Source organism: Ambystoma mexicanum, chromosome 5p, assembly GCF_040938575.1.
Source record: "Ambystoma mexicanum isolate Mex_15411 chromosome 5p, UKY_AmexF1_1, whole genome shotgun sequence".
NCBI lineage: Eukaryota > Metazoa > Chordata > Amphibia > Caudata > Ambystomatidae > Ambystoma > Ambystoma mexicanum.
Window position 1 is genome coordinate 927,311,692 of NC_090930.1, and position 12,706 is coordinate 927,324,397.

Below are 12,706 nucleotides of genomic sequence, written 5' to 3' on the forward strand. Positions count from 1 at the left end.
AAGTATAGATCCCTAAGCGTATATGAATACCTATGAATCTCCCTTGATTATCCCAGACTTCCCCTAGTTTCTTACATTTTAGAGACTGGTTGACTAAAACTGCCACTACTGCCTTCTTGTTTCAGGGCGAAGTAATAATTGATGTAGAAAACATCTACACCTCAGTCGCGGCTAATCTTCCTTCAAGAGATGAGTCTCCGGAAGCAGCACTATGTCAGCCGGTGATGCCTTGTATCTTCAAGCAGACGATTTTAAGATTCCCCCCATTTATACCACACATGCCAGCCCCTGCAACCCTGCGTCCCACCTGCCCCATTCACCCCAGTGCAAGTGCCTCGTGTCTACTTCCATTTAATGGGTGCACCCCCACATTGCAATACCCATATTGTATACGCAGCTCCACCTGCTAGTTAGCAGGGAGTGCATGAAGCAGCTAAAACAACTTTCACCCCTGCCGCTACGGACAATACCTCTGTTTCCTGCTATTGGAAGCCCCAATCTTCAACTGTACTGCTTATATGCCTTGGAATAAAACCACCCCGTTATGAGGAAACATTAGGTACCAAACATTAAGAACGGGAGTGTACTCCTGAAGCTACTGCATGTTAATTTAGAACTCCCATTGTGCCCCAACTTCACGAGATACAAACAATTAACCACCCAACCACGACCCAGTTCTAATTACCTCTGCAACTTAATCTTCAAACAGTGTGCAGCTCAACTCTCGAAGTAGAAAAACAACACCATCATGAGTTCCTTCCAGCGCCCCACTCAGAGTCACCACTCCTCACTGTCTATGGAGGACTTCATACGCTCCTTCCTTCGCTCCTATGGTCATCTCGCTCGAGCCAAATTGGTACATGGGCTATGGGCTCCTCCATGGCCAGCATCTGAATCTCCCCATGTGGAATCTTGAGTACATCCCCAATGCTTGAAGGGACATAAAGTGGTGTTGAACCCCTTCAAACTTAAACATGATCCAGAACGCAGCCATAGTGTAAGTGGCTTTGTCTACCGGTGCCTCTGAATAGTCCCTTGTGCTAGGTCTTGGAACAGACTAAAAGTGCTGCCTCTAAATACATTACCCTGCTGTGACCTCTGCTTCTCATAAATAAGCTCCTTTGACTTGAAGAAATAGACTCTTGTGAGCACATCAGGAAGCACGTTTTGGCGCTGTTGATACGTAGATTTCCAAGTCCCAGTCTGCAATTTTGCAGGGGATCCCTCTTATCCTTCTATTGTTCCTGCGTGAGGGATTTTCGCTCTCCTCAATCTGTTCTTTTAGGGAAGACTGATACAGGTCTAACGCTGCAACTCTTTGATCAATATGTGCATAGTTGTTTTCCTGGTCACAAAAGGCATTCTCCGAAGCTGGTTGGGAGTGTGACTGGGGGTCCGCCACCTTCCCAGGGCAAGCTGTCGCACTGGGAGTGGACCTGGTTGCCTGAAGCATGTCTTTTATTGAAGATGAAGGCTTATCCTTGTGACTTAATTGTGGACCCTCCTCAGTAACGTTTGCCAGCATGACTCGGGCTTTGTAATTGAGCACCTTCCAGACCCAATGATCCAGTGGAGGTATGTAAACATGCAGCTCTGGCTTCACCCGGTCACCCTTTGGCACCAGGTCACTTTTATGGGTCACCCTGCTTCCAAGCCTAGAGAGTACACCGCCTTTCCTCTGGCTTGCCCGCGTCACCACACTCCCTCCTGCTGTTCTTCCTTGCCTAGTACCTGCTTCCACATGCTATTTCTGCTGCCCGCCTCTGATCTGGCCAGCTTGCCGCGTCTTCCAGCTGCACCCAGCCCAGCGGTGACACTCCGCCTGTTCTTCTAGCTGTGCCGTACCCACTCTAATCAAAGGGTTCCACCCCCAGTGGCACGCGTCCATGGTCCTGAAGGGGATTGGGGGCCTCTCTCATCAGTCAACCCATAACTTTTAAACATTTCTTAATTTTACATGTACCAACAACAAAAATTTAAAATGACATTTGATTCAAATACCCTCAAAGAAAAAGGATGCTTTAAATCAGAGGGAAGTTGGCTCTGAGCACTACTAGAATAGGCATTACCAAGTAAAGTAGTTATATTTTTCACTCCCAGTGCCTGTTTTCTGGTTAGCAAGCACATGTGCTACAGCCAGTGTGTAATATTCTTTTATGTTTTATTTTTTTTAGCAGTTAACGTTTTTTTAAAGTACATCTTTACTGAAAGAAATGTAGAAATTCGGATGCACACAATACTACCAAAAATCCACTGATGTTGGATGTCTTTAACTGAGCAAACGCAAACTAACCTTTTCAGCCATGTCAAGCTGCTCCTGAACTTTGAGAAGGTTGTGTTTTGTTGACACTAAATCTTCTTCCAAACTCTTCTTGTTAGCTGTACTGTCATTCAGAGTCCTTTCAAAGTCAGATTTCAGAGCTGCCACAGTCTTTTCCAAATTATTAATTTCCTGTGTGTTGTGTGGAACCTTCAGAATAAAAAGAAGAGTGTGAATGGTTATGCATTAGGTTCAACAGTTCTTCCTCTGCATAAACAATATTTATTCTAGTAAGATTGCTTTCAAAGTAACTGGGAACTTTAACTCAGAACAGTAAATGCCCCCAAAATCAGTGGACAATTATGCAAACTACCGCAGTTAATCATTCTGCTGACTGGGAACAAATAAAGAGTAACTGTATCCACAAGGGTCCCTTCTCCAAAAAAGGGTTATTTGTGGACTTTAAAGCTTGCTGATATTTTTGACCACGGTTTAACATTTTAAAATGACAGGCTACTGAGAGCCATAACAAAATGCCATTACATGTGCTCACAATGCTAGAGATTATTTTTGTATTCCATGTATGCCTAAAGAATGGCGTGAGAGAGATGTAGGTGGGTGAGCATAATGGGAGAGAATCGTACACTTAGTTACCAGAGAGAAAGAATTCCAACCCATTTCATGAATTGATGCGTCAGGTCAAAGATCAAAGATCATTCCCTTGTAACTCTGCATTAACCAAACGGGAAAGATTTGCTCTATTTTTCAACAAATTAAGTTCGCTTGTTTATTTTGGAACGCTGTGAAACCATGTAAAGCCTATGTTGACGAAAAACGATTGTGGATAGGGAATGCCACATTGAGAAACATGCGTGGGTGACCACTATAGGTGCTATAAATCTACAGATCTGTAAGGAATTCAAACTTTTTTTCAGAGGGTAACTTTGAAAATCAACCTCCAACAGACATCAGTAAAGTGCATACAGGGGCTCTCCATATTCACAAACGTGGCCCTTTCAGCGAGTTCAAAAGGCATCTGCTACTTTTGACGCCATTCCTGGTTGGCGTAGCCACATCTCACCAATCAAAAGTCTACCAACATTTTTTTTTAAACCAATCTGCTTCGTCCATCGCAAATGTAGCTGGAACCTGCAACCTGATACCTCTGGGTTGTTGTGCGCTATACAAATAAAAAACAAAATAAATATAATATAACATCTCACTCCCTTCCCAGTTTCTCAAGACTGTTGAGAAACATATCCCTTCATGGTTATAGTAGCCTGAGATTCCCACTGGAATTGCTAGCTTATTCCTCAGATCAGGAACTACCTCCCATTCACAGAATGCATTCATAGGGAGTCATTCACCCAAGGATTACTCTATTCTAGCCCTTCAAGGTCAATCCAGCGGCATACTTGGTACCGAACACGTGTTCATAACGGACACAACATGACATTCGAAATGAAATAAACTACATACCATTGGTCATGCAGAAAGCAAGGAGAAAAAAAACAAAATCGAATCAGTTATCACGTCAATCATTTCTTTTTAAAAGCGGCATTTTAACAGGGATTACTTAGACAAAGTTGTAGTTGGCTCCTCCAGCACTGCATTTTACATGAATTTGAAAAGTGTATTCCCCTGCGATTTCACACTTCGGAGCTGGACACGTTTTACAATAAACATCAGCAAAACTAAAGTACAAGTTTACCTACCACCCAATTGTTTGCTAGAAACACAATAAGTTAAACCAAGTTGCTTACCAGTAACGTTAGTTAATCAGTTGTAGAGTATACATGGGAAATCCGTTAGTTTCTCACAGATCTAAAAGGTGAAGCTCCCCAGTAAAAAGCAATGAAAGAAATGAGTGTCCAATGTTACAGTCTTTATATTAACTAGTTCGGTAGCAAGAGAAGATTCGTTTTCGATTACCCATAACAATCTATTACCTTCTTTCCTTAACATAACACAGTGGTCCTCAGAAGTTTGCCGGTCCGGAAACAAAGGTGCTAGTGTTTCCGGACTGGCAAACTACGTGTCTGCCTGCCGTGGCCGCTGTGCCCGACCGGTCTGACCCTGCCGGGCGCTGCGGCCACAGTAGGCAGACAGTGCCGTTGCTTCCGAGTCCCCACACCCATAGAGTCCTATGGGACAATATGGGAATGGGGACTTACATTTTACCGGCGCTTGACTTTCCGGGATGCTGGACTTGTAATAGCCCAGTGGCACTGGGAAGTCATGTGGCGATTAAATATTACAAGTACGGCAGCAAACCGCCAGTAGCACCAGCAGGGTTACCGCCGGACTCGTAATAAGGCCCAGTGAGTCTTTGCAACTGCAAACCACATACCTTTCAGAAACATCCTTTCGCGTGGATTAGCATTAGCCCTTCCCTCCCATGGAAACCCGATCTTGGATATCTTCTCCAGAGCAAGCTGTCATTGAAACGTGTTCAACGATTAGTGAGAGCAATGCAGCACTGCATTGGCGCTGCTCTGCCGGATTAGGTATCCATGACTCTAGAATGGATGTCCGGGGCAGTATAAATGGAGCAACCAGCTCCCCCTGACACCAGTACATTTGTTTCCATGGTAATTGGTAGCCGAGGGACTGCAGAATAGCAGGTGCATAAGCTATCCGTCATGAGCAGCAGGTTGCAGAGCGATGATGAATCTATGGGAAGGACTAATCAATCAGAAGAACAAGTTACTTACCAAACTGGTAACGATCTTTCGATTGGATGTTCCTCCAACGTATTCCTCATCTTTGATTTATTCCATCCAGCTTCAGCTGCTTCGGAAAGAAATTTCAGCATCGGGCGCCGTGCGTCGAGTCGATGGTCCCTCGAAGGCCTCCGTTGAGGGCGACGTCATCGGGTGTATAAGTAGCACACGCGGCGCCCGTTCGCCTCAGTTCTGTTTTTCCCCCCTTCATTATTGATTTTTCACTGTGTAGACTGTGCCGGTAGACAGGTATTTGCCTTGCGAGAGTTGGAGTGGCAATAGCCCAGAAATAAAAACTACCGAGGGGTAGGCTGGAAGGGGGATGAGGAATACGTTGGAGGAACATCCAATCGAAAGAACGTTACCAGTTTGGTAAGTAACTTGTTCTTCGAGTGGATTGTGTCCTCCAACGTATTCCTCATCTTTGATAGACTCCCAAAGCAGTAAGGATCATTTTTATGGAGGAGGGATTCGATTTTTTCGATATCTTTAGATGGCTGAGTATAGGACTGCTCTACCAAAATTCAGCTCCTTAGATGGGAAGCATCTAGGCTGTAGAACTTTGAAAAAGTATGCAGCGATGACCAAGTCGCTGCTTCACAAATGGACGTTATAGGAACACCTTTGTAGGGCTGTAGACGAACCAATGCCACTGGAGGAATGAGCCCTTAGACCTGCTGGTGTGTCTTTTCCCGCCAGTCTGTAGCATTCCAAAATGCAAAGCACAATCCAACGTGATATTGTTTGTTTTGTTACTGACTGACCCACTCTTTTTCCTGTGTAGCCAATAAACAGTTGGCTGTCCACTCTAAGCCTAGAAAGCCAAGAGATGTAAAAGCTTAAAGCTCTTTTTGGATCCAATCTGTGTAATCTTTCCTCCTCCTTACTAGGATGAGGTGGAGGATAGAATGCGTGTAACACAATTTTTTGATTTAAATGAAACTCAGATACCACTTTTGGTAAAAATGAGGGTTTAACCCTCAACACAACTCCGTCCTTATGGAACACAGTATAGGGTGGCCCAGAAGACGGTGCCTGCAATTCACTCACTCTTCTTGCAGATGTTAAAGCAACTAGGAAAGCAGTTTTCCATGTCAGTAATCTTAATCGACAAGTGTGCAAAGGCTCAAAAGGAGCACACATTAAGATTTTAGGACCAAATTGAGACCCCAAATTGGCACTTGAAATGGATGAGTCCTTTTAAGAATTGTACTATCAAAGGAATTTTGAAATAGGAGCATTCTTCCGACGAGCGCTTGAAGATGGAAAGCGCCGCAAGATAACCCTTAATGGTTCCAACATTCAGACCTCTATGTGCTAGGGTCAGAAGGAAAGACAGTGCTTCCGGAATAGAACATAGAAAAGGATCGACATTCTTTTCTCTACACCAGTTGCAAAACTTTTTCCAACGGCAACGGTATAGAGACTTAGTTGCTGGCCTTTTTGCCGAAAGCAACACCTCCATAACGTCATCTGGAAGGTTCCAATCCTTGTATCTCTGCCTTTCAGATACCAAGCGTGAAGGTTGAGTGTTTTGACCTCTGGATGGAGAACCTGACCCTCCATTTGAGAGAGAAGGTCCTCTCCCTGAGGAAGAAGTGCTGGGGGACAGATGGACATGTCTAGAAGGTCTGGGTACCACGTTCTCCTGGCTCAATCTGGGGCAATTAGGATCATGCGGCTCCCGAAGAGTCTGTCTCCTGATGACCTGAGGAATGACGGGAATTGGAGGGAACGCATACAATAGTGGGAAATTCCACTCCACCACGAACGCGTCCTCCAGGGCTCCTCTCGGGGGAAATTCCCTTGAGCAATACCTTTCGCATTTCTGGTCGATTCCGGTCGCAAATCGGTCCACTTGAGGGGTTCCCCAAAGGGTGAAGATCTCTTGAATGACTTCCTGAGCCAGTTCCCAGTTCCCTGCCTGCTCAGAGCATCTGACGTCATATTCTCTTCCCCGGCTAGGTGAACAGCCGTTAAAGACATTCCTTTTTGAATTGTCCAATACCAGAGTTGCATTGCCTCTCTTCACAGAGGTAGTGGCCCTACACCACCTCTTTTGTTTAGATAATGCATGGCCATTGTGTTGGACTCTGATGGAGACCAACGACCGCTGATTGTCGTTGGCATGAGCTCCCCACCCCTTGAGTGAGGCGTCCGTCACTACTGTGATCTCCGGCAATGGTTGCCAAAAGGGTTCTCCTTTCAGGATATTCTCTGAACAAGTCCACCATAGAAGATCTTGACAACCCTTGTTCGGAATCTGGAGAAGATCCGTCATTCGACCCGAGAACTGGGAACATTGAGTCTTTAGGGCCCATTGAAGGGATCTCATTCTCAGACGTGCCTCTGGCACCAGAAAGATGCAGGATGCCATGAGGCTGAGTAACCTTAAGAAGTTGCAGGCCTGAAGATTTTGGGCGTTTTGGAATTTGGAAACCATCTGAAGAATTCCTTGAGCCCTCGACCTGGGAGCCGAGGTCTTTCCCATGGATGTGTCTAATACAGCTCCTATATATTGTAGCCGTTGAGAAGGTGTCATTTGAGACTTCTTGAAATTGAGGGAGAAGCCTAGACTGTGGAGGAAGTGGCAGGTGACTTTCAGGTGATCCAGTGTCTGTTCGGCAGAGTGTGCTGTGATCAGTCAATCGTCCAGATAGGAGTAGACATGAATCCCCCCTCTCCTGAGGTGTGCTGCCACTACTACCATCAATTTGGTAAAGAACTTCGGGGCAGAGGTCAATCCGAATGGTAGGACTCGAAACTGATAATGTGAGTCGCCAACTACGAACCTCAGGTATTTTCTGTGCTTGAGATGAATCTGCACAAGAAAATAAGCATCCTGGAGGTACAATGACACCAACCAGTCCTGAAGTTGAAGGGCTTGAAGGATCTGAGAAAGGGTAACCATCCTGAACGTGTCCTTCCTGAGGAACTTGTTCAAGTTTCTTAAGTCCAGAATGGGTCTCAGTCCTCGGTCCTTTTTCGGGATCTAAAATACGGGGAGTACATACCATGTTCCTCTCCGCTGTAGTTACCGGTTCTATAGCACCTTTCTCCAGCAGGGTTAGAACTTCCTGCTGTAGGAGCAGGTCCGAAAACTTCAAAAGGGAGACTCCCTGGTGGATTGCTTTGAGGTTGCGTTAGAAAAGGAAGGCAGCAACCTTGGGCTATTATTTCTAGAGCCCAAACATCTGAAGTAAAGGCTCGCCATTCTTGCAGATGCTGTGACAGCCTACCTCCTACAGGTGTCTTGTGATGCAAGTCCTCAAAGTGGTTTTGTGGCAGTTGCTGCAGCCGCTGATGGCAAAGAGGCTGTAGCTGTAGCTGGCTTTGCACGTTTTGCTTGTCCACTGCGAGTGGCCTTTCTTTGGCCCCTTTGACTGGCCATTCCTCTTGTTCTTCCATATGAGCAGTAGTAAAGATAGGATCGTCCCCTCCAAGATTGACTTGTCGCACAAAAAGGCTGAGGTTGCCTGATAGCAGCTTCCAACGACTTGGCAGCGGCCTTTGTGGTCTGCAACCTATCAAGGGTCTTGTCAGCCTTGCTGCCAAAAAGGTGAGACCCGTCAAAAGACATGTTCAGAAGACGATTCTGTATGTCTGGTGCAAAACCCGACTTCCGTAACCATGCAAATCTACGCATTACTGTGCTAGTGGCCATGGACCTGCTCACACTTTCAACAGTGCCCAAACCAGATTCAAGGGATTCCTGCATAGCTTCCTTTCCATCTCTAACAATGGCTAGGAATTCTTCCCTTTCTTCCCCTTCTGGTATGCGCTCCGCCGCCATTGTAACGCACTCCCACAGAGTGTACGAAAACTTTGCCAAGGCACATGTGGAGTTGGCTGATTTTAATGCCATGCTCCCAGCTGAAAATACCTTCCGTGCCCAGCCATCCAAACGCTCATCGTCCCTGTCTGGAGGGATAGACGGGTACACAAGTTTGTTAGAAGCCGTGGCTGCCTGTATGACCAAACCTTCGGGAGTGGGATGTTTAGACAAATAGCCGGGGTCGCTACTGGCAGGGTGGTATTTTGAAGCAAGGGATTTATTCACTGGAGGAATAGAATCCGGAGTCTCCCAATTTTTGGCCACCCTATTTTGTAAGGCCACATGGAAAGGCAGAATTGGGTCTTCAGTAGGACCATGGTCCAGTATGTCTGTAAGATCATCTTGGACAAATTGGGCTGTGGGTCTGGCCCAACCCAAATAATCTACTACCTTAGTCATTAACTGACGGTATGATGGATTGGCATGTTCACCTGGCTCTGGTCTACCAAATTCATTTTCTTGGGACGTATCAATACCACTTGCATTGTGCAATGATTCAACCAGATCTTTCTCCTGCTTTCCTCTGAAATCAGGTATTCAGTAACATTTGGAGTACCAAATTCAAGCCCAAAAGGTACATTCTCCTCATCAGATTTTTCTTGTTCCTCAAAAATTGAGGTAAAGGATTTGAAAAACTTCTTCCTAGGTAGAGGTTTGAAAACCTTCTCTGGACGAGGAGGAGGAGGAGGAGTGCTAATGGGTCCTGAATGCAACATAGGTGCTTTAGCCTTTTCTTTCTCTCTTCCTAGCTAATCTTGTCGAGCTGGAAGTTTCACCGTCGAGGGCTTCGGCGTCGACAAAGGCGTCGATAACGTCAACGTAGTACCCGACTTCGACGGCATCAGCTTCGAGGGTGTTGAGGCACTCTTCGAAGACTTGCCCTTCGAGGTATGTTTGGTGTCGGACGACGTCGGTGACCTCGAGCGATCGACTCGAGAGATCTTTTTCGCTCGGGGTCCTTGAAGGTTCTCTATCCTTCCTCCTTCGATCACCCGGGCTGGGGTTTTGTGGGACATTTCATCCTTTTTGGGGATTCGCCCGAAGACGAAGTGGAGGGGGACCTGTGGCGTTGCTTCTTCAATTTTTTCGTCAAAGACGAGCGATCGGAATCGCTTTGGGACCTGGACCGATGCCTTTCACGTCAAGGAGATTTCTCCTCACGGGACTTCGACTTGACGCTAGAAGCTTTTCAGTCGGATTTACGACCTACCTGCAGTTTTCTCCTCCTCTCTTGCAAGGCTTTCCCCGTCATCGCTTGACACTTCATACAAGCCGCCATATCAAGGCACCATAAACACTCTCTGTGTGGATCGGTGATCGACATTTTTGAGCCGCACAACTTGCACTTTTTGAAACCCGATTTCAGGGTCGTGGTCGGCGTCGATGACGAAGACATATTTCGTATTTATTCTTTCTTCACAGAACTCGAGGCGTACCGAATCTCCGAAGCAACGTACACTGCAGAAAAACATAACTGAGGCCAGCAGGCGCCGTGCATGCTACTTATACACCCGATGACATCACCCTTGACGGACATTTTTTTCCAAAGCAGCTCAAGCTGGATGGAATACATCAAAGATGAGGAATACGTTGGAGGACACAATCCACTTGGAAGAACATTACCCGAGATGTAAATATTTTGTTCTTGTGATGGATTGATTTCTCCCAAAGATTGTTGATCTTAGATAGCGTTCCAAAGCGTTACAGAACTCGGACAAGGGATAGGAGCAACAAACGACAAACTAAACCAGCAAACAACAGAGCATATTTTAACCAAAGCAGACACCTTGACCAAACCAGGAATCCAGGCAGCAGTGCTTGGCAAACGTGTAATGAATCCCAAGTAACCACCTGACATATGTACAAAATAGGTACAACCGTCTGAAAAGCAAAGGTAACCAATCAACCTCTGGTAGACTTGCCCTGAGACCATCAGGTACTTGCTCACCGGGAAGATTGACACATTCGGTTGAGCACAGGAAGATCCATCTGGACATGGTCTGCTTGCTAACACACCTGCTCATATGTGCTCCAGTATAAACAAAGATCTGGTTTTACTTACTGATGAGCTTGTCGGAGAGCCATAGTAGCCGAGAGACATCTTGGGGTTCACACAGTGAAATCTCTCCTCCACCTTAGATGGGTGAAGTGAATGACCGAAAACAGGAAGATGAATCTTCTGTGAGAACTGGAAATTCGATATGACCTTGAGTAGGAAGGCCGGTCTACCATTGGAGTAACTTTCTCCTCGACAAAGATGAGGTATGGAGGCTTGAGGGACAGAGTCTTGATTTTAGCCATCCTTCATTGTGGAAGTGATGGCGAGAAGGAAAATACCTTTAGAGATGGGCAAACTCAGAGGAAGGAGAATGCAGGGTCTCAAACAAAGCAGCTATGAGAAATGTAAAACATCTATTCATCTATTTACTCTGCAGGAGATCACAGTAAGCCCACCATCAGATCTCTGAAGTGAGCACCCCTACCTGTCAGGGAGTCAACCACAAAAACCATTTAGTGAGGCCGAAGTTGCCGAAAAGGCTCTGCCCTTAGCACATTGTTTCAAAGGGCCTGCCACAAGGGGTCGACCGATACTGAGACCTGCAAAAGGTTGTTGTGTCACCCTGACACTGAGACCACCGACAGCTTAGCAGCCACTCTAGCAATCTCCTATGTAATCAGGGGAAGTTGTAAGATGCCAGGAGGTCCAAAAGATGCAGAAAGACCAAGGTTGGAATGGGACTTAGAGATTTGAAGACTTGTACCATCTGCAAGATGTTTGTCACACACTGCTTGTGAGGGAAGACCCTGCCAGAGTGCATATCCAGAACCATCCCAGTGAACTGGATTGACAAGGATTGCCCCAGACATGGGACCTCTTGAAATACACAGAGTAGCCCAAGCTGTGCAGAAGATGAAGGTGTGGTGACGGAGGTAGACGCCAGTTCTGGGGCGCAAGCTTGTCCAATCATCCAGGTAGGAAAAGAAGAACATGTTACTTACCCTTGGTAACGTTGTTTCGACTGGATTTTCCTCCCACGTATTCCCCACCTTTAGATATCTTTTCTTCCTGCTTTAGCTGCTTCAGAAAAAAAAACGTGGCCGAGGGTGCTGTGTGTCTATGCAGTCGACTCAATGTCCCTCGAGGGCTCAGATCTCAGGGTCGACTCTTAAATTCTGTTTTTACACCATCCTCTTTGAGAATTACCAGCATCAGTGAGTCCCAGACAGTACCAGACGTTGAAAGAGCGTAAAGTGTAATGCCTGGAAATTCTACAGAGGCGTAGGCTGGGTGGGGGGGTGATGAGGAATACATGGGAGGAACATCCAGTCGAGTCGAAATAACGTTACCAGGGGTAAGTAACTTGTTCTTCAAATGGATTGTGTCCTCCAACATTTTCCTCATCTTAAGATAGACTCCCAAAACAGTGTTCCGTTGGAACACCTTGGTTGGTAGCATTGCAGGCAAGTAAAACATTTTTTATAAAAAAGACCGCAGGGGTGCCCCCCACAACACCCCGCTCACTATACTGCAGCACCTTCGCAAAAAAAAAAATTAAAAAGAAAAAAAAAAGGGGGCTGCAGTGGCATCCCCCGCAACACTGCGCTCACTATACTTAATAGTATAGTGAGCGGTGGAAACCCCTGCAGCCTCCGTAAAAAAAAAAAAAAGGAGAAGGAAAAGAAAAGGCCCCTGCGGCACCGGGTCCCGATCACAGAAGTGAAAGGGATCTGACGCCGCAGGGACTCAGTGTGAAGAAAAAGGTAAGTGGGGTTTGTTTATGTTGGGGGTGTGGGTGTGTTGGGGGTGTTGTGTGGGGGGGTGTCATGGGTGTGTTATGGGTGTCGGTATGTACATGTGTTCGCATGAGAAAGGTGCAAACTTTTGGT

At 46.2% G+C, this 12,706-nt stretch overlaps 1 protein-coding gene across 3 annotated transcripts in view; it reads right to left on the bottom strand.

The window, feature by feature from the left end:
- Window positions 1-12,706, bottom strand: part of LZTFL1 (leucine zipper transcription factor like 1) — a 488,680-nt gene that overhangs the window by 53,331 nt on the left and 422,643 nt on the right. For 2 of the 3 annotated variants that reach the window (XM_069613360.1, XM_069613358.1), the window contains one exon: window positions 2,294-2,470. In XM_069613360.1, the coding sequence (XP_069469461.1) occupies window positions 2,294-2,470 (177 nt within the window). The remainder of the gene's footprint in view (window positions 1-2,293; window positions 2,471-12,706) is intronic. The other variant, XM_069613359.1, reaches the window with a different exon arrangement.